This window comes from Schistocerca serialis, chromosome 1, assembly GCF_023864345.2.
Source record: "Schistocerca serialis cubense isolate TAMUIC-IGC-003099 chromosome 1, iqSchSeri2.2, whole genome shotgun sequence".
NCBI classification, from domain to species: Eukaryota; Metazoa; Arthropoda; class Insecta; order Orthoptera; family Acrididae; genus Schistocerca; species Schistocerca serialis.
In genome coordinates, this window is record NC_064638.1 from 872,590,545 (window position 1) to 872,612,711 (window position 22,167).

Below are 22,167 nucleotides of genomic sequence, written 5' to 3' on the forward strand. Positions count from 1 at the left end.
CTTAGCAGAAGGCTATTCTAACTGTCTCTCGGCAAATGAGAGGAAGGCTTCGTCCGTATTGTCGCTAGCAATGTCGTCCGTACAACTGGGGCGAGTGCTCTATCGTATATCGAGACCTGCCTTGTGGTGGCGCTAGGTCTGCGATCACACAGTGGCGACACGCGGGTCCGACATGTACTAAATGGACCGCGGCCGAATTAAGCTACCACCTAGCAAGTGTGGTGTCTGGCGGTGACACCACATTCCTCCCCCGCAAATCGGCGAACGGTCGTGTGATAAGGCTTCCGCCCGCCGTGGGGAGGACCCCATGTTGACGTATGCGATGAGGTGGGGAGCCTAACAACAGGTGAGGCTGTGCCACCCGCACCCGGCCATTCGGTCCGAGGGGATCTAGGAAACGCCTGAAAACCTAGTCCAGGGTGCACGTCAACATGCGGTGTATGCGCCCGTAATGAGACAGGAGGGGCCGAAGGGTCGACCTCCATTGCGTCGGGGTACCCGACGCGCGATGACGTCATGTGGTCCGGAGCGGGCAAGAGGTCCATGGCGGAGGACGGCTGGTCACGGGAAGCGATCGGCGGCGCGTGACCCAGGGAGGCGCTTGGCGGCTGCAGCGAAGCGTCGAATGCGGGCGGCGCCGGCGGGAGAACCGGCGGCGGCGGCGACGGCTGCTGCGGCGGCGCATCGCCATGGGGCAAAATGGAAGGCATCTTCGGTAACACCTGGGGATGAGGCGAGCCAGTAGATGGGTCCCCAGGGCGCTGACCGGACGGCACCGTCGCTGAAAGCAGACAGGGAGCGGCAGAACCCGTGCGACGACAGAGGCGCAGCTGATTGAGATGCCGACGCACCTCACCAGAGGACCCCAAAACCAAATACATCGCACGGCCGAGGCAGCGAAGAATGCGCCCTGCGAGCCAACACCATGAACCGCGATAGTTGCGATAGAATACAACGTCGCCTGGAGCAAAAGCATGAGTCTGCCGCTGCACAGGAACCTGATGCGGCGGATGCAGCAAAGACATCAGGGTTCGATGAGGACGACCATGGAGCAACTCAGCCGGCGAGCGACCATCTCGGGGCTGAGAGCGATACGAAGACAAAAAGAGCAACAATGCGTCCTCCCGAGAATGCGACTCTTTCAATTTCAACATCTGTGACTTGAAAGTCCGGACCAATCGTTCAGCGGCACCGTTTGACTGAGGCGAAAACGGCGCGGATGTCAGATGTTGAATACCATTGGCCTGGCAGAATGACTGAAATTCTGCGGACATGAATTGTGGGCCATTGTCGGAAACAATAGTCTGCGGAAGACCTTCAATGCAAAAGACAGCAGACAACGCTTGGATGGTGGCGGAGGACGTCGTGGAAGACATCCGGACAACAAAAGGAAAATTACTGAAGGCATCGACCAGAACCAACCATCGAGCATTCCAGAATGGACCAGCAAAATCAATGCGCAAGCGTTGCCAAGGGGAAGTGGCTTTTGGCCATGCAAAGACTTTTCGCGGCGGTGCGGATTGTTGTTCGGCACACGCCATGCAAGAAGAACACATATTCGTAATCGCAGCATCGATTCCGAACCAAGTACAGTGCTGACGAGCAAGTTGTTTTGTTCGCACTATACCCCAATGTCCTTGGTGAAGAAGCCGTAAAACAGAGGACTGCAACGAACGTGGGACCACGACTCTGGACTGATCATTATTAGAACGCAACAACAAAACACCACGTCGAACAAAAAGTCTCTCCTGATGAGCAAAAAATCGGCGAACCAACGGATCCTCGATCCGAGACTTTGACAAAGGCCATTGCGTAGCAACAAAACGCAAAACGGTAGCAAGGACAGGGTCAGCAGCTGTGGCTGTAGCGACACGACGAAAATCAATCGGAAACGATTCGACCACTTCATCGGTTTCCGAATCAATGAACATGCAAGCAAGTTCGGAAGAATCGAATGCTTTATCCTCAGCAACAGGCAAACGGGACAATGCATCGGCGTTTCCGTGCTTAGCAGTGGACCGATACAAGATATCGTAGCGGTACTGCGAGAGGAAAATAGACCAGCGAATGAATTTCTGCGCTGTACGCGGAGGTACAGGCTTGGTCGGATGAAAAAGCGATGTCAAAGGTTTGTGGTCTGTGATGATGGTGAAGTGACGACCATACAAGAAATCATGGAACTTAGTAACACCAAACACGAGAGCCAAAGCTTCTTTCTCTATCTGTGAGTAATTTCTTTGCGCAGACGAGAGCAATTTGGACGCAAAGGCAATAGGGCGATCATGGGAGCCAACTTTGTGCGCAAGCACAGCACCGATCCCGAAATCCGATGCATGTACCATCAACAAAAGGGGTTTCTGGGGATCGAAAGGCGTGAGGCAAGTATTAGAAAGCAACGCCGATTTCAACTGGCGAAAGGCGCGTTCGCATTCCTTTACACCTTTACGGCGTAAGCGATGAAGCGGAGCTGAAATGGAAGAGGCATTGCGCACATATTTATGATAATAGTTAATTTTACCCAACACACTCTGTAGCTGTTTCACATTCAGCGGCGAAGGCAATTCTTGTATGGCACGGAGGTGCTCTGGACTCGGATGTATGCCTTGGGCATTAATGACATGTCCCAGGTATGGTAAGTCACGAGCAAAAAACACACATTTGTCCTTCCTCAAGCGAAGACCATTTTGTCGCAAGACCTGAAATAATGTTCGTAGGTTCGCAAGATGATCTTCTTCTGTCTGTCCGGAGATCACTATATCGTCCAGATAGTTTGCTGCAGTAGGGACCGACGCACAAATAGTTTGTAAATATTGCTGAAACAATGCAGGGGCGGATGCACACCCGGATGGCAGTCTTTTGAACCTGTACAATCCAAGATGCGTGTTAACCACCAATACGCGCTGGGATTCGTCGTCCACCAGTATTTGCAAGTACGCATCGGCTAGGTCCAACTTTAAAAAATATTTTCCCGGGCACAGTTTAGCAAAAAGATCTTCCGGGCGGGGCAAGGGAAAAGTAGCAGTCACTAGTTGTGGATTCACCGTGGCCTTGAAGTCCACGCAAAGTCTCAATTTTCCGGAAGGTTTTGGCAAAATTACTAAGGGTGAGGCCCAGAGAGAAGCTTGCACACGTTCAATTACACCCTGTGATTCTAGATCGTTTAATGTTCTTGCGACCTCATCACGCAATGCGTGGGGAACATTGCGCGCTCTGAAAAATTTCGGCTGCGCATTGACTTTCAGTTCCAAATGTGCTTCATAGTTTTTAGCGCAACCTAAGCCCGGTGCAAAAATGTCTGCAAATTCATCACATAAGCGAGAAACACTGTCTGAAGGCACAGTTTGATTCACTGATAGGACCTGATTTACAATAGACATGTTAAACAACTGAAATAAATCTAAACCAAACAAGTTCACTGCAGTAGAAGAACGAAGGACGTAAAATGACACAAGTTTCGTTTGTCCCTTGTATGTTGCAAGAAGGCTGCACTGTCCTAACACAGGAATTTTCTGTCCTGAATATGTGGTTAGCTTAACATTTGTGGAACGCAACGGAGGTTTGCCCAGTTGTTTGTACGTGTCGTGATGAGCAATGAAACAGCAGCTCCGGTATCGAGCTGGAATGGAATGACCGTGCCATTAAAGTCCAAATCTACAAAAAGTTTACTGTCCTGCTGACGACAAGAGCGACTGTCTCGTGCAATTTGAACAGACACTGGTACAGAATCACTTGCTAATGGACGTGATTTCTGGCGACGTCGACGCACAGTTTTTGTGGGACGAACATAGTCACTGTTAGAGAAAGTGGCACTGGACGAAGCGGAATTAACTATATGAATGTCCATGGGCGAAGGTCCACAATCCTGAGTGTCCTTGGTTCGATTCCGGCACGAAGCAAAGGGCCTGGAATGATTGTGATTGTCTGATCTGAGCTTTTTCTGGCAAACACTTTGAACGTGTCCTTTCCTATTGCAGAAAAAGCAAATAGCTTGGCGTGATGGGCAATGTTTACGCGAATGTTGAGTAGCACACCGCGGGCATGATTTCACTGCATTTGTGTGCTGGCGCGGCACACCTGGCTTAGCGCGCGGCGGCAGCTGTGCGGACGTGCGCGAGGGCAATTTACCGGGCCGCGCAGCTCGCCCGGCGGGCCGGTTAATGTTACACACGGCTGGCGAAGTTTCAAAAGATTCCTGAGCACAGTCAAGTGTGTCTTGTCTATCTAATATGTCTATCACTTGTTGAAGGGAGGGATTAACTAGTTTCAAAATTTGCTCCCGCATGTGAACATCAGAAACGTTCTGTGCAGTTGCATCACGCACCATTGTATCTGAATAAGAAAGACCACAGTCACAGTCAAAGGCACAGTCCCTAGTAAGTCCTTGCAATGTTGCTACCCACTCCCTATTAGTTTGACCGGCCGTACGTTTTGTACGAAAGAACGTATACCTTTTTGCAACCACATTAACTGTTTCTTTGAAATAGGCATCTAAAGCAGACAAAATTTCGTCGTAGGACAGAGTTGCTACGTCGCGTCGGGGAAACAATTTCACTATCACACGGTAGGTGGACACACCGACACAAGAAAGCAAAAAGGCTGCCGCTCATTACCTTGAATTCTGTAGGCGGCTAGATGGAAGGCGAACTGTCGGGACCATTCTGGCCACGACTCGTGCGCCGCGTTAAAACTGCGAAACGGCGGTGCAACGGCATGGTGTGGCTGCGGTAGCGGTGAAGCGGCGGCTGCCGCATTGGTTTGAATGGCACGTTGACCCTGGACGAGCTGTCCAAGGGCATCCAATAACGCCTGCGTCTGCTGATTCTGCAAGCGATAAAATTCGGACAGTACATCTGGAGATTGTGGCGAAGCCATGACACAAATAAATGTAAGCAATCAGAAAGAACACTTTTCCTTTAAGCCGCGTCGCCAAATGATGTGTCGACAGAAGTGCCGACACAGTGTTATTTTGAGGGGGCCGATAGGCACGCTATCTAACGCAGACGGGCGTGAATTCTGGAACAGGATAACTATTGAATGGTAGCAAGAAAAGTATGTAGCTGCTTTATACTTAACTTTAATGACTCCTTGTGATACATCTCTCTTGACTATACAAATGCGACTCGTAAGATACATGCACTGTTACAATTGGCGCCTTGCTAGGTCGTAGCCATGGACTTAGCAGAAGGCTATTCTAACTGTCTCTCGGCAAATGAGAGGAAGGCTTCGTCCGTATTGTCGCTAGCAATGTCGTCCGTACAACTGGGGCGAGTGCTCTATCGTATATCGAGACCTGCCTTGTGGTGGCGCTAGGTCTGCGATCACACAGTGGCGACACGCGGGTCCGACATGTACTAAATGGACCGCGGCCGATTTAAGCTACCACCTAGCAAGTGTGGTGTCTGGCGGTGACACCACAGCAACAAATAATTCTGAGTTAATAATGAAGATCAAAACCAATTCAGGGATTATTGAACACAGGGTTGTCGTAGTGAGATCGAATATTGTAATCCCCAAATCCTCGAAAAATAAGCAATAAATATACCTATTCAAAAAAAGCAGATAAAAATTTACTTGACGCCTTCCTGATAAACAATGTCCACTCATTCCAAATTAATAATATAAGTGTAGACCAGATGTGGCTAAAATTTAAAGAAATAGTATCGGCAGCAATTGAGAGATAACAAACTACGGAGCTGATCCTCCTTGGTACACAAAACAGGTTAGAACACTGTTGCAGAAACAGCGAAACAAACATGCCAAATTTAAACTGGCGCAAAATCCCCAAGATTGGCTATCTTTTACAGAAGCTTGAAATTTAGTCTGGACTTCAATGCGAGATGCTTATAACAGTTTACACAACGAAACTTTGTCTCAAAACCTGGCAGAAAATCCAAAGAGATTCTGGTCGTGTGTGAAGTATGTTAACGGCAAGAAACAATCAATGCCTTCCCTGCATGATAGCGTTGGAGATACTATCGAAGACAGCGCTGCCAAAGCAGAGCTACTAAACACAGCCTTCCGAAATGCCTTCACAAAAGAAGACAAAGTGAATATTCCAGAATTCGAATATTGAGTGACATAGAAGTAAATACCCTCAGAGTAGTGAAGCATCTTAGATCACTTAATAAAAGCAAGTATTCTGGTCCTGACTGTATATCAATTTGGTTCCTTTCGGAGTATGCTGATGCATTAGCTCCATACTTAACAATCATATACAACCGTTCGCTCGACAAAATATCCATACCCAAAGACTGGAAAGTTATACAGGTCACACCAATATTCAAGAAAAGTATTAGGAGTAATCCACTAAATTACAGGCCCATATCGTTAACATCGATATGCAGCAGGATTTTGGAACATATATTGTGTTCGAACATTATGAATTAACTTGAAGAAAACGGTCTATTGACACACAGTCAGCATGGTTTGAAACACAACTAGCTCTTTATTCACATGAAGTGTTGATTGCTACTGACAAGGAATTTCAGATTGATTCCGTATTTCTGGATTCCCGGAAGGCTTTTGACACTGTACCACACAAGTGGCTCGTAGTGAAATTGCGTGCTTACAGAATATTGTCTCAGTTATGTGACTAGATTTGTGATTTCCTGTCAGAGAGGTCACAGTTCATAGTAATTGATGGAAAGTCATCGAGTAAAACAGAAGTGATTTTTGGCGTTCCCCAAGGTAGTATTACAGGCCCATTGCCGTTCCTTATCTATATAAACAAATTGAGAGACAATCTGGGCAGCCGACTTTGGTTGTTTGCAGATGACGCTGTCGTTTATTAACTAATAAAGTCATCAGAAGATCAAAACAAACTGCAAAACGATTTAGAAAAGATATCTGAATGGTGCGAAAAGTGGCTGTTGACCCTAAATAACAAAATGTGTGAGGTCATCCACATGAGTGCTAAAAGGAACTTGTTAAACTTCCATTACGCGATAAATCAGTCTAATCTAAAAGCCATAAATTCAAATAAATACCTAGATATTACAATTATGAACGACCAAAGACTGCATTTTATTTGCTGGACACTTAGAAAATGTAATAGACCTATTAAGGAGACTGCCTACACTATGCTTGTCGTCCTCTTTAAGAATACTGCTGCGCGGTGTGGGATCCTTACCAGATAGGACTGACGGAGTACATCGAAAAAGTTCAAAGAAAGGCAGCATGTTTTGTATTACCGCAAAATATGGGGCAGAGTGTCACAGAAACAATACAGGATTTGGGCTGGACATCATTAAAAGAAAGGCGTTTTTCATTGCGACAGAATCTTGTCATGAAATTCCAATCACCAACTTTCTCCTCTGAATGCGAAAATATATTGTTGACACCGACCTACTTAGGGAGGAACGATCACCTGGATAAAATAAGGGAAATCAGAGCTCTTACGGAAAGATATAGGTGTTCATTCTTTCTTCGTGCTATACGATATTGAAATAATAGAGAGTTCTGAAGGTGGTTCGATGAACCCTTTGCGAGGCACTTAAATGTGATTTGCAGAGTATCCATGTAGATGTAGATGTACTTCAGAAGCAGCAGCCACTCTAATGAGAAATTTACCTTGTTTTGATCTTGTAAGAATCACTTCTATGATATCATGCACAGTAAACGCACTGTCCTTTTTCCCTAGTTTCCTTTTTATAATACTGAAGTCCCTACTGCAGGGTAAAAAGCTGCAGCCTATGGCTGGAAATTGATATTGAATTTGTTGAATTTTCTGTTCTTGGTTAAGTACAACAGAAATCCACTAAGAGTGTGATTCTTGTTCTGAGCTCAGTAATTGTCTGAGAATAGATGAAGTTTGGTATGTGTTTATATATACTCTTGGAAGTACTCATTGTACTACCAATAATCAGTAAACATTACTACCAGGCTAAAATGCAGTGCAGCAGTATACATCAGTCAATACAATTGCAGCATATTGTTTACCTATGGACACTACTGGTGATGCTTTCTAGGGATGGAAGTAGAAAGCATTAAATGATTTGCACTATTGTCAGTGCTGTTGTCCACAGCTCGTGATCTAGTGGCTAGCGTTGCTGCCTCTGGATGATGGGGTACTGGGTTCGATTCCCAGCCGGGTTGGGGATTTTTCTCTGCCTGTGGACTGGGTGTTTGTGTTTTCCTCATCATTTTATCATCATCATCATCATCGTCATCATCATCATCATCATTCATGACAGTTGCTAGATTGGATTGAGTGAAACATTGGACATTGTAAAAATTGGGACTCTGTATGGGCACTGATGATCGCACAGTTGAGCACCCCACAAATCAAACATCATCAGTGCTGATATCTAAGCTTCATTTTCAAAGGGTCATGATTCATGGCTATAGAATGTGCACTAACTGATGGAACAATACACTTTTCATGTCAGTTCATGCAGTTACAAATGCTGCAGTAGCAAACTCACAGCAAGTGTCTGTTGCCCTTTTAAAAATATGTTTTTCATGTGGGTTATGGGAGAGATCCCTCTAACTGCTGGATCTGTGCAAATAGCAGCTTTAATGACACTATTTCACATAGTTTTAATCTGTGAATGGGTAACATTAAAAAGTTTTGGATGAATCAGATTGCATAGTAGTATTCATAAGCTAATAAGCAATAAATACTACTTTCGTATTATACAGGTTTTCTGTTAAAACCAGCTGCGATGGAGAAAAGAAAACATTGTTGTGTATACAAGTTTTGTTTAAGATGACATACATTGAGAAACATTATCTGTGGGAGAAACCGTTTGCCTAGTGGTTTAAATGTCCTGCTGTCATAGTTAAAACTGATTGCATGAAAGAAAATGAATCAGCACATTTTCACACCACAGCATTTTCTTTCTTGCGGTTTGTTTTAACAGAAAACGTATTCATTGGTGTTTAAAAAATATATAGCATATGTGCGTCCAAATGTTTATAATATCATAGAAAGAACTTCTCGAGATATTTGCTAACAATGTTTCCCCTTTTTTGTCTTAGCATAGATGTGCAGCTACTTTGATCTTATTATTTAGGAATAAAGGAGACAACTAACCAAAAGGCAGAAGTGCTATGTCATCGATAGATATGCAAACAAATGGTACAGAGTGTGGATGGTTTTCAGAATGCACTACCTTTTACAAATGTACCAAAAACGGGCACAGTAACACACATACACTCACTCACATGAAAGAAGCCTGTCTCCCTACATTGTGCATGTCCACAGCCAGCTCATTCATTACTCACAGTGAGTGTACTGTGGTGAGGTGGCTGTGTGGTTTGGGGTGGGGTGAGGGATGGAGAGAGGCATCAGGTAGGGATGGGGTCAGGGGGGAAGCATCTAGTGGCTCGTGGGAGAGCGGGCGCTGTCTATGGACTACCTAGGGATGCAGGTAGAGGGGAGCAGGTGGAAGATGGCAGGGCACTCAATTTCATAGACTAAGGCATGACAACAACACACAACTAGCAGATGCGAGGACACAAATTGGGTGGGGGTACTGAGGCAGGGGATGGTCTGTGACGCGCGCGCACACACACACACACACACACACACACACACACACACACACACACACACAGAAACTATTGAGTGAGGGGAGGGGGTCAGGCCAAGAAGTTTACGGGAGTGAAGGATGTGCTGTAAGGATAGCTCCCATCTGCACAACTCAGAAAAGTGGTGGTACAGGTTGTGAAGCAGCCATTGAAATCTTGCATGTTGTGTTCTGCTGCCTGTTGTGCCACTGGGTGGTGCACCTCGTTTTTGGCAACAGTTTAGTGGTGGCCATGCATTCTTGTTGAAAGCTGGTTGGTTGTCATACCAATGTAAAACGGTGTGCAGTAGTTGCAGCAAGTTGGTATATAACATGGCTGCTTTCACAGGTGGCCCGACCTCTGATGGAGTAGGATAAACCTGTGATGGTACTGGAATAGATGGTGGTGGGTGGGTGGATCGGGCAACTCTCGCATCTGTCTCTTCCACTGGGGTATGATCCCTGTGGCAGGGAATTGGGTGTAGTGGTTGTATAGGGATGGACGAGGATGTTGCTGAGGTTCGGTGGGCAGTGGAGCACCACTATGGAAATGGTTGGAGTATCTTGAGTAGAATGTTCCTCATTTCAGGGCATGTTGATAGGTAACCAAAGCCCTGACGAAGGACATAGTACAGTCGTTCTAATCCAGGGTGGTATAGGGTGACAAGAGGGGTGCTTCTTTGTGGTTGGCTCTTGGGTTGGATGTGAAGATCAGGTGTATGTGAGGAAGTCCTTCCACTCTGGGGTGGTATTAGCTTCTTTATGGTTGGTTTTTGGGATGGATGTGAGAATCAGGTGTGTTTGGGTAATTGGCATGGGAGATTTGTTTGTGAATTAGGTCTGGAGGGTATTGCCTGTCTGCAAAGGCCTTTGTAAGGCCTTCAGAATATTGGGTGAGGGAGTTCTCATCAGTCCAGATGCCTCTTACTCAGTTGGCCGGACAGTATTGGAGGGATTTTTTGGTGAGGGAGGGGTGGCAGCTTTCAAAGTGCAGGTACTGTTGGTGATTGGTGAAGTTGGTGTGGATCGAGGTGTGGATGGAGCCATCTGAGAGGAGGAGATGGACATCTAGGACGGTGGCACAATGGGTGGAGGAGGACCAGGTGAAATGGATGGGAGAGAAGGTGTTGAGGTTCTGGAGGAATGAGGATAAAAGTGTTCTGGCCTTGAGCCCAGATTATCAAAATGTTGCCAGTAAACCTGAGCCAGACCAGGGGTTTGGGGTTTTGGAAAGCTAGGAATGTTTCCTCTAGGTGGTCCATGAAGAGATTTACATAGGAGGATGCCGCACAGGTGCCCATGGCTGTGCCATGAATTTGTTTGTATATCTTCCCTTCAAAGGTGAAGTAGTTAAGGGTTAGACTGTAGTTGGTTAGGTAAATGAGGAATGACATGGTGTGTTTGGAATCTGTAGGGCATTGGGATAGGTAGTGTTCAATTGTGGCAAGGCCATGGGCATGAGGGACGTTGGAGTATGGGGATGTTGCAACAACAATGACGAGTAGTGGACTGGGAGGTAAGGGCGTGCCGATGATGGAGAGCCGTTGCAGGAAGTGGTTGGTATCTTTAATGTAGGAAGTGCCCCCACTTGTCACCCAGTACCACACCAGACTGGAATGACTGAAACACAACCTTTGTTAGAGCTTTGATTATCTATCATCATGCCCTGAAACAAACGAGAGACATCCTACCCAAGATACTTCCAACTACTCCCAATATTGGTGTTCCGCCTCCCACCTAAGCTCCACAACATCCTAGTCCATCCCTATGCCACTCCCACCCCCAGTCTCCTGCCACAAGTATCATACCCTCGTGGACGACCCCAATGCAGACCTGCCCAATCCACTTAGCCAGCCCATCTACTCCAGTCCCGTCACAGGCTTAATGTACATCACCACGGGCTGTGCCCAAGTATAAGCAGCACTGTTATACATCAGCTCTGCTGCAAGCACTGCACAATGGTTTACATTAGTATGACAACCAACCATCTTTCAACTAAATTAAATGGCCACCGCTAAACTGTTGCCAAAAACAAGGTGGACCACCCAGTGGCACAACATGCAGCAGAGCACAAACTGCGAGATTTCAATGGCTGCTTCACAGCCTGTGCCATCTGGATCCTCCCCACCATCAGCAGCATTTCAAAGCTGCACAGATGGGAGCTGTTCTTATAGCACATCCTTCACTCCCAGAACCTTCCTGTTGTGTCTCCACATCAGCTAGTTGTGTGCTGTTATCTTACGCCCTAGTCTATGAAATCACATGCGCAGCTGTTTGCCACCTGCCCCCTCTACCAACACACCTATCTAGCTTACAGACAGTTCCCCACTCTCCCATGAGCCGCTATGCACTCCCCCCCCCCTCTCCTTCTCTGCCTCCCACATCTCTCCATCTGTCATCCCACCCCACACCGCCACCTAACCACAGTACACTCACAATGGGCGAGAGAAAAGAGCTGGCAGATGACAGAGCACAATGTAGGGAGAAAATTGTGTACATGTGAGTGAGCGTGTATGTGTTTGTGTGTGTTTTTCCTACAAGCTTGAAAAAGGAAGATTAATTCAAAAGCAATCTAAGCTCTGTACCTTTTGTTTGTGTACCTGTTGATGACACAGCACTTCTGCCTTTCGTTGAGTCATCTTCTTTATTCCTAAATAATTCAAAATTATCAACCAGAGCTTTCCATACATTATTCTTTTATACTTAGGCACTTTATGTGTACAATTAATTTTTTTGTACAAAAACTTGTTTGTTTACAGTCTGATGAATCTCTACTACTACTACTACTACTACTACTACTACTACTACTTGGCTCTACAGCCCTTGGAGGGCCTTGACCTGCATCAAATATCCTGCCATTCTGTCCAGTCCATGGCTTTCCGTCTCCGTCCTCTGACACCCAGATTTTCCATGTCTTCTTCAATTCTGTCCATCCATCTCTTTCTGGGATGTAAAACGGTGTGCAGTAGTTACTGCAGGCTGGTATATAACATGGCTGTTTTTTCACAGATGGCCTGATCTCTGATGGAGTAGGATAAACCTGTGACGGTACTGGAATAGATGGTGCTGGGTGGTTGGATTGGGCAGCTCTCGCATCTGTGTCTTCCACTGGGGTATGATCCCTGTGGCAGGGGATTGGGTGTATCTTCCTCCATTCTGACCATGTGTCCTGCGCATTGCAGTCTTCTTATTTTAATGGTAGTGACAGTGTCAGGTTCTTCAAAAAGTTGTTCTGGTTCTGCATTTGTACGGATGCGGCAAACTTCTTGATCGTATATTGGGCCGTATATTTTATGCAGAACCTTTCTCTCCCAAATGCTAAGGATCCTTTCCTCATTTGCAGTCATGGTCCATGTTTTGGCACCATACATAACAACTGGTCTTATAATTGTTTTGTAAATGAGGATTTTAGACTTTCGTGATAGAAGTGAACTCCTAAGCATGGGTAGTGTGTCAAAGTAGCATCTGTTGCCTGCTGCTATTCCAGCTTTCATCTCGTTGCTGATGTCATTTGTCTCTGTGATAGTCAATCCGAGGTACTTGAAGTTTCTCACCCTTTCAAACTTCTTGTCGGCTATCCTCAGATTTGGTGGGTTTCACTGGTTGGTCATTGCCATATATTTGGGCTTTTCGACATTAACTACCAGTTGTTGATAGGCATCAGCCAGCACAGCCGTGTTTCTTGCGAGTAATGCCACATCATCTACGTAGGCCAGGTACTACAGTGAATGATTAAAAATGGTTCCTCCTCTATTTATCTCTATCTGACTTAAGACTTTTTCTAGGCAGAGGTTGAATAGCAGTGAGGAGATATTCTCACCCTGTCTCAGTCCCTTCTTCACTTCCACTTCTCTGGAGATTTCGCCCTGTATTTTTACTTTTCAGTTGATTTCACTGAGGGCCATCACAGTAAGCTTAACGAGCTTCTTAGGTATTCCTGCCTCTTCCATCACATTCCATAATGTCACTCTTGAGATGATATCGTAGGCTTGTTTAAAATCAGTATAAAGCTGATGTATGTTTATTTTATGTTCATAAAGTTTTTCAGTGTGAATATTTAGTCAGTTGTTGACCTATTTCTTCTAAAGCCACTCTGATAGTCTCTAATTCTCTCTTCCACATAGGGAGTAAGCCTCCTAGTTAGGATCTTGGAGAACACTTTATTTGTAGTATTTAGCAGGGATATGCCTCGGTAATTCTGGCAGTTTAATTTATCTCCTTTTATCTGTATGGGGCACATAATATCCGTTTTCCACTCCATTGGCATGCTCTCCTCTTGCCAGATGTTCAGTATTACTTTATGTATTGCTTTCCACAATGCTTCCCCACCATTTTGAGAAGTTCCACCTGGATCTGGTCTTCTCCAGGTGCCCTAATATTTTTTAAGGTCTTAATGGCTTGTATCACTTCCTCCAGAGTGGGTTCTGCTGTTAAGACCTCTGGTCCATAATAAGTTATTTCCACCAGTTCTTCTTGTTCTAGTCCTTCTACTTCTGGGTTCAGTAACTCTTGGAAGTATTCTGCCCATCTGTCGAATATTTTATTACTCTTTCCTATCAAATCTCCTTCTTTATTTCTACATATATTTGTTCTGGCTTGAAACACAGCCTTTCTTCCTTTAATCTTTTGGTACATTTCATGTACTTGCTTTTCTTATCCTAGCTGTTCAATTTTTTCCAATTTTTTCTTTTCTAGTGCTTTGTTTTTTCTTTCTGCAAACCCTCTTGCCTACACTGTGCTTCTCATTATATTCATTCAGATTTTCTCTAGCTCTGCTCTGAAATAATCTCATTCATGCTATGTTACGCTCCTCAGTTCTTCTCATACTTTCTTCATCAAACCAAACTGCCTTCCTTTGAGCCTGTACATGTCCCAAAACCTCCCCAGCTCCCTCGAGGGTTGCAGTCTTACATTGTTTCCGCATTATTTCTATATGTTCATTTGATGTGTCGGTATTGTTCTTAATCCCCGCTTCTATTTTTGCCTGATACATTCTCCGTATTTCTTCTGACTTTAGTTAATGTCAAAACTTTTCTGTTTGTGGCCTTTTTGTTTATTCAGCAGTGAGATCCTTTGCCTGTACTTAGGTCTCACTAGATGATGGTCTGAATTGCAGTCAGCTCCATGTTGGCTCCTAACATCCATTACGTCTGATCCATGCCTCCTGTCAATCAGTATATGGTCTATCTGATTTCTAGTTTGACCATCTAGTGACATCTATGTTTCTTTGTGTATATTTTTGTGTGGAAACCATGCGCTGCTGACAGTCATGTTTTTACTTATAGCAAAATCTACAACCCAAATTCCATTGTCATTTGACATTTCATGGAGACTATGTCTTCCTATAGTTGGCTGATAATCCTCTTCTTTTCCTGTTTTTGCATTCAAGTCTCTTATTAAGACCTTAACATGTTTAGGAACCTTATCATACAACTGCTCAACTTTGCTATAAAACTCATTCTTCTGTAGTTCACCTGCCACCTCTGTGTGTGCACATACATTTATAATTGTTATGTTGAAAAATTTTCCCCTTAATCTTAATATACACATCTGTTCATTGATTGGTTCGAAGCACATTACAGCATATTTGTCCTTTAGCGACCACAAAACCTGTACCATAGATATTCGTCCTCCGCCGCTATAGAAGATTGTGAAATTTCCTGAGTCCATTATGTCACTTGCTTTCCACCTAATTTCCTGGAGAGCCAATGGTTTTATACAGTAGTTGTTTACTTGCGTTAGCAGCTGCCATAGGGCTCCACCTTGGTATAGGCTCCGCACATTCCATTTTCCTATGTACATATCTCTTATCCTTTTTTTGTTTGCTGGGGTCCTCATCAGAATATCTGTCCAGCTTGCTCCTTTGTTAGCATTCACAACAAGTGATTTTTACAGGGAAAGATTGTTACTCTTCTGCCCAACCATTTGAGGGGTTGCCTCTTGCAGCTTGCCGGGTAGCTGGTTCCATTTTCAGGGGAACATCCTTATCCTTTGTAGATCCCTCTACTGACTGCAAGGCAGCAGTTGATGGTTGGGGGCTCCTCTGTCTTTCTTCCAAGCCATTGGCTCTCATACCTGCTGGTTTTGGTCCGCCCCAGGTATTTTTATTTCCCTGGTACCCTCCATATCTGGAGGATGTTCCCCTATCCGCTACTTGGGGAGGCGCCCAATGGGGAACCAGCAACCCCACATGGGGATGAATCTCAACGACAATTGGAAAACTTTTTTAGTTAAATACTGGCTTAACTTGTTGTGATACCTCTAGCTTTTTCTTATTATAAACCATCCTTTAATGACAGAACTATGAACAATATGTCTTGGAGTTAGTAAATGTATTTTCAACATTTGGTGATTACAATCATAGTTTTGAATCGTGGAGCTATTATGATCTGTATATGGGCTCTAAGTATCAGTGAAACTTTATATCTAGACTAAGATATAAAGGGGAAACATTGGTAGTAAATGTCTTGAGAAGTTCGTGATAAATTTACTTCAGATTTGTACATGATATTCTAATGATCATTTGGATGGACATAAGCTACATATTTTTTGACTACAGTGTGTACAAAGTGAATAGCAAAAGTTTCATTGTACATGCACTCCATTGTTTGTCTGTGTATGCGACAACTCACTTTGTGCCCATTTGTGTAACAAAACCTTTGCTGTTTGAAGAACATTAATGTTGCAGTTGCTCTTTACGGAACCACACTAACAAATTTAGTCTAGTTATTGCGTAGTTTTAATAAACTTGATTTGTTGAAATGTAAAAGTTTAAAAACTGTCAGTAGCCATTCAGAAAAATGTTTTTTTAATGCACAGATGCTAACTCCTGGAGTGCAGTTGTTGAAATAATAAGCCTTTTTCATTAACAGACTACAGTTCTCTATCAAATCTTAACAAATGAGCTGTCTTTATTGTTGTGCGTTTTGTACTTTTAATGTTAATGTATTTTCCCATTTGTTATGTCCATAAGTTGAGAGCAACGGAACAGAAGAGCAGATGGACAGTACTGTTTCAGAGGCAGATAAAGATGACAGAGTTTCTGAAGGACCTACAGAACCTGATGGAGCAGTTCCTGGTCCTAGCAGGGTGCAAGACGACATCCCAGCAGATGGTAGGCTTAACTGTGAAATCGAGCCATCATAAAATGTGAGATATTGCAGCTGATGTTTAATGCAAGTGCTATTTACAGGTCAGCCACAAGCTTTTGCTGATGGTGAAGATGAGTACAATGACAGTGATGATGATGATCTCTTGCTTAATGCTAGTAGAAGGTACGGATCTGAAGTATTATATGCCTCTCCTTTTACCCTCCACTTTGAGAGATAAATTACACCTTAATAAATATGTTTCATAAAGGTGAATCAGTGTGATGTAATTTGTTTTTGTTTGTTTCAAAAGTAGGAAAATACGCTCAGCCTTTCTTAATCAGTAAATCACTGATGTGAGCTCTGAAATTTGCTATGCTGGGCACAGTTATGATCAGAGCAAAATGAAATTTGTTTTCAAACACCGTCTGGTCAGGAATATTTGTAAAATCTACTCTGTCTAAATTGTTTTCAGCTGAAGGATCTATGGAGCAGAAAGTTCTTATTTGATCCTTCTATTGGCCGTGAGATTTAGTTGTAGAAGTAACTGGTAACTTCAGAGAAAACCTTCATACATTTGTACGTGTATTTCCAATTCTGATGGAAAAGTTGAAAGAGATTTTAATCAACCTACAGTTGATTGGCAAAATTGACAACTTCATGAGTGACTGACAAGAGGAACCTTTATGTTATAAAAGCTTTCTGTGAAAATTGCATAGAATAGTTGTTTTGGAACCTACCCTTGATGGGAATATACTAGACTTGAAGGCAACAAAAAGAACCAGTATCTGAGAATGTTCGCAAAGAGACTGGGATTAGTGATCACAGTATTGTGTAATAACTATAAGCACCAGCATGCAAAGATCTAGAAAAGTCCACAAGTTTAGTGAAATGGATGAAGGAAGTCACTTCATTTCGTAGACACAAATTAGAATCATTTGATATGGGCAGTGAACATGTGGAGCAACTGTCTCTAAGGTCAACCAAATTTTGACCAGGCTGTAGAAAACTATGTATCTACCTTAGAATAATTAGAAATGGTGGAGATCAACCAAATTTTGACCAGGCTGTAGAAAACTATGTATGTACCTTAGAATAATTAGAGATGTTGGAGATATTCCTTGATATACAGATTATACCGGGAAGAATCTTAAGAAATGGCACCTACAATACACTAAGTACAAAACAAAGCATATGTCCCCAAATAGGCAGATGTGAATTAAAGTGCACTTGCCTGCTGGGAGGGCAATGTCTACCTTATTAATGTACTATAAGAATGCTTGTTACGAAACCTTAAGAAATTTTAGTTGTTTGTTAATACTATAAGTGCCGCCAAAAAACAAGTGTTCAGACACTTGGATAAAACAGGTAAAAACAAAAAACTGAGTTGTGTCCTCAAAATGTTCCTTCACATAGAAAAATCAAGGAATGTTGCCATCATTCAATAGCTGTGCTGCTATTGAGATGAGCAACCTAGTAATCATGACTAGTGTTGTTGAAACACAGCTGAAATTGGTAAAAATCAGTGAGGCCCCAGTGCATGTAAATTAGAGGTCGCATCCATCTATAAAAAAGGAAATAGAACTGCTCCACATAATTATTGCCCTCTCCTCAAATGATGTCCTCTGTGCCACAGATAGAGGAAATCAAGTTGATTTAATGTTTCTAGACTTTAAAAAATTTTTTTAAACCACTACGACAGTGACACCTTCTAAGGAAGATATGGTCCAGGTTTGCAATATTTTAAACGTTTCTTGACTGCAATAGGTAGCAGCATAGATCATCATTACTGAAATATTGTAATTACACTGAAGTACCAAAGAAACTGGTACAGGCATGTGTATTCAGAGATATGTAAACAGGCAGAATATGGCACTGTTGTCGGCAACTCCTATATAATACAAAAAGTGTATGGTGCAGTTGTTACATTGGTTACTGCTGCTACAATGGCTGGTTATCAAGATTTGAGTGAGTTTGAATGTGGTGTTGTAGTCAGGGCATGACTGATGGGACACAGCATCTCCGAGGTAACGATGAAGCGGGGATTTTCCCATACAACCATTTCACGAGTGTACCATGAATGTCAGGAAACCAGTAAAACATCCAATCTATGACATCGCTGCAGCTGGTAAAAGATCCTGCAAGAATGGTCCAACGACGATTGAAGAGAATCGTTCAACATGTCAGAAGTGTAACCCTTCCACAAATTGCTGCGAATTTCAATGCTGGACCATCAACTAGTGTCAGCGTGTGGATCATTCAATGAGACATCATTTATATGGGCTTTTGAAGCTGATGGCTGCACAACAAAAAGCTTTACTCCTTGCCTGGGTCCGTCAACACTGACATTGGACTGTTGATGACCGGACACATGTTGCCTGGTCAGATGAGACTCGTTTCAAATTGTATTGAGTGAATGGACGTGTACCTCATGAATCCGTGGACCATGTATGTCAGCAGGGAACTGTTCAGGCTGGTGGAGGATCTGTGATAGTGTGGGGCATGTGCAGTTGGAGTAATATGGGACCCCTGATATGTCTAGATACGACTCTGACAGGTGACACGAATGTAGGCGCCCTGTCTGATCACCTGCATCCATTCATGTCCATTGTGCATTCTGACGAACTTTGGCAATTCCAGCATGACAATGCAACACCCCACACATCCAGAATTGCCACAGAGTGGCTCCAGGAGCACGCTTCTGAGTTTAAACACTTCCACTGGACACTAAACTCCCCAGACATGAACATTATTGATCATATCTGGAGTGTCGTGCAACATGCTGGTCAGAAAGGATCTCCACCCCCTTGTAGACTTACAGATTTATGGACAGCTCTGCAGGATTAACTGTGTCAATTCCCTCCAACACTACTTCATGCCACAACATGTTGCACCACTTCTGCATGCTCACGTGGGCCCTACGTGATATTAGGCAGGTGTTCCAGTTTCTTTGGCTCTTAAGTGTATATACAGGGCGGTCAAAAACAGTCCGAATGAGTTGTAACGGTATTGGAGGAGAGGTTGTGCTGAGAAATAATTGTTAAGAAAAACATTCTGTACATTGTGCCATCTGAAATTTACAGTATTTAGTGTTGAAGCTGACCAATCAGGTCATAGTGCATGCAAATTCAGGCACCTACCAGAGATGTATTCTTCGTTCAGTTTCATTGAACCAAACAAATGAAGCTTTGCTCACCTAGCTTAAATCTATTACTTCTGAAGAAGTCACATTTTAACTGGTAATGAGCATTAGAGTAAGTGGTAACTCACGAACCCACAGATATTTGTGCATTACCGCTTTTCAGCACTTGCAGGTACTTGAATTTGCACTCATGTCTACCTGATTCACTAACTCTAAGTCTAAATAACTTGGAAACAGCTCACTGTATCGATTTTTTTCTTAACAATTGTTTCTCAGCACATCCTCCCATGCAACACTCTTGTAACCTTTTCAGACAGCTTCTGATCACCCTGTATAGTGTGTGCCAGTGACATGTAATAAGACTATTACAGCTCATGTTACTTGTCAGTGACATAGGAGACCATGTTAACTGTAATCTCAGACTCTGGTAGATAATGCAGTTATTCAGTAATAATTTAGTTCTCGTGCAATTTTTTTTATTTTTAATTTTTTAATTATCTTGCTGGTTCAGTGCTGCAATCTGCTGATGGCTGAGGACTGACAGAAATAGTAGTACAAATATCATTATTGTGCTGACAGTGGTGGCTGTGATTACTTTGTGAACAAGATTGTTGAGTTTTCCCTCTATCAGTACACAGTAATAGACAGCCAAGTCTTTAAGTCAGTAACACTGTTTTTTATTTTCTTGTATGTGTTGCTTACTGTTTCTGTTGTAACAAAGAAGTACCATGCTCTCTTCATCAGTGTAAGAACAGGTAGCCATGTATAAAAGCAAAATTATAACTATCTTTTCTATTATTTCATTATGTTCGTCAGTGTTAATGGTAATTTTATGCAGATTTCAGCTGCAGTATGCAGTCCCTAAAGAAGCTAGGATAGCAAACACCATACAAAATGTAATACCTTAAGAGCCACATTGAAAGATTATGCGAAATCTTACCCTCAGTCATGGTATTCACAGAAGAAAATGTGCACTTACTGTACAATATATTAATATGATAAACTATCAAAGGAAAAAATATACATACATAAATACAAGTGAATAAAATATTGTGATAATGAGTGTTGTCAGTTCACGTATTGCTCTGGACATTTGGAAAAAATATAGATACATAAATACAACTGAATAAAATATTGTGATAACGAATGTTGTCAGTTCGTGTATTGCTCTGGACATTTTGATGTTATACCATCATGGTTTAGCATTGATTTGCAGTATTATTATTTGATAACTAAATCCATTACACACAAATAAATTTCATGCTATATATGTTTCCACAAAATACTTCATTGATTTGTACAGATCTAAGTTTTGGTACTTCTTATGTTGGCAAGAACCCCAAAAGAGAGAACAACACCTTGATCATGTGGAATTTACATTTTGCATCCATGGTTTTTGAAATCATAGATTTTTAAGTATAAGTAAGTTAATATAGATGATCCAGGGACCCAGAGGATAGGAAAGTGGTGAGAAATTTATTGTGTTTTTATTTTTACAAGAACCGCATGTTTGCCCAGTTGAAAAATAAACTTACTTCTTATACAAATAAGCTACTGAAATGAAAAGAGTTATAGCTTTGACTCCAAAAACTGCTTTTCAGGTCCGTAATTACAAATGTTCTTCAGTCCCATACGTGTTGGTCATGTAAAAATGATAAAGTTTAAATTAGGGCCAGAAGAGACAACACAGAGGCACACAAGCAGTCATTTTCCCATGCTCCATCTGTGAATGGGATAGAGAATAACCTTAATACAATTGCAATATGCAATACCCTATGTCACATACTCTTAATATTTCATATAGGTTATACGTGGATGTAAAAGTAGTTTAATATTTGCCTTGTTCCTGATAATGAATTTCCCTTATTCTTGCGAAAGAAACTGATAGCAGTATCATGTCTTTTATAGGTTAGTCTTCTATCAACTTCTTACCAATCATGCCGAGACACTTCACGTCTTCTTTCAGTGTTTGTAGGATATTTGGTTTTGAGCATTATAAACTTTATCTTGGCTGGATTCCATTATAATACATATTGCAGCTTCAGCTGTTCTACATATGCCAATAACAGCACCTTTTCTCTGTTTTACATTGAAACTCTAATCCTATGACAGCAACTTATAGTCCTGTGACAGCACAGAAAGCTCTTCTGGGATACAGAGTGAGATAAATCTGTTTTTCATGACTTCCCTAAAGCGGTTGATGCAAATGTTGGGATGGTTTCTTAGAAGACCAATGACTGATTTACTATACTATCCTTATCAGTCAGTGTTTGTGCTTCATGTCTAGTGATTGTGCTGTCTTCTCGACATTCAACTATAATCTTCCTCATCTCTTTTGAGGTATATGTCATGTTAATAAGTGTGTACTTACTTTATATTGAGCAGCATCCCAAGTAGATGCATTGTGTTTTTGACTGTGCTCAAAGTG

General features: G+C 42.8%; 1 protein-coding gene across 4 annotated transcripts in view; it reads left to right on the plus strand.

The window, feature by feature from the left end:
* Nucleotides 1-22,167, plus strand: part of LOC126486149 (DDB1- and CUL4-associated factor 6-like) — a 227,199-nt gene that overhangs the window by 116,071 nt on the left and 88,961 nt on the right. For 3 of the 4 annotated variants that reach the window (XM_050108929.1, XM_050108927.1, XM_050108928.1), the window contains exons 10-11: nucleotides 16,483-16,623; nucleotides 16,702-16,783. In XM_050108929.1, the coding sequence (XP_049964886.1) occupies nucleotides 16,483-16,623; nucleotides 16,702-16,783 (223 nt within the window). The remainder of the gene's footprint in view (nucleotides 1-16,482; nucleotides 16,624-16,701; nucleotides 16,784-22,167) is intronic. The other variant, XM_050108930.1, reaches the window with a different exon arrangement.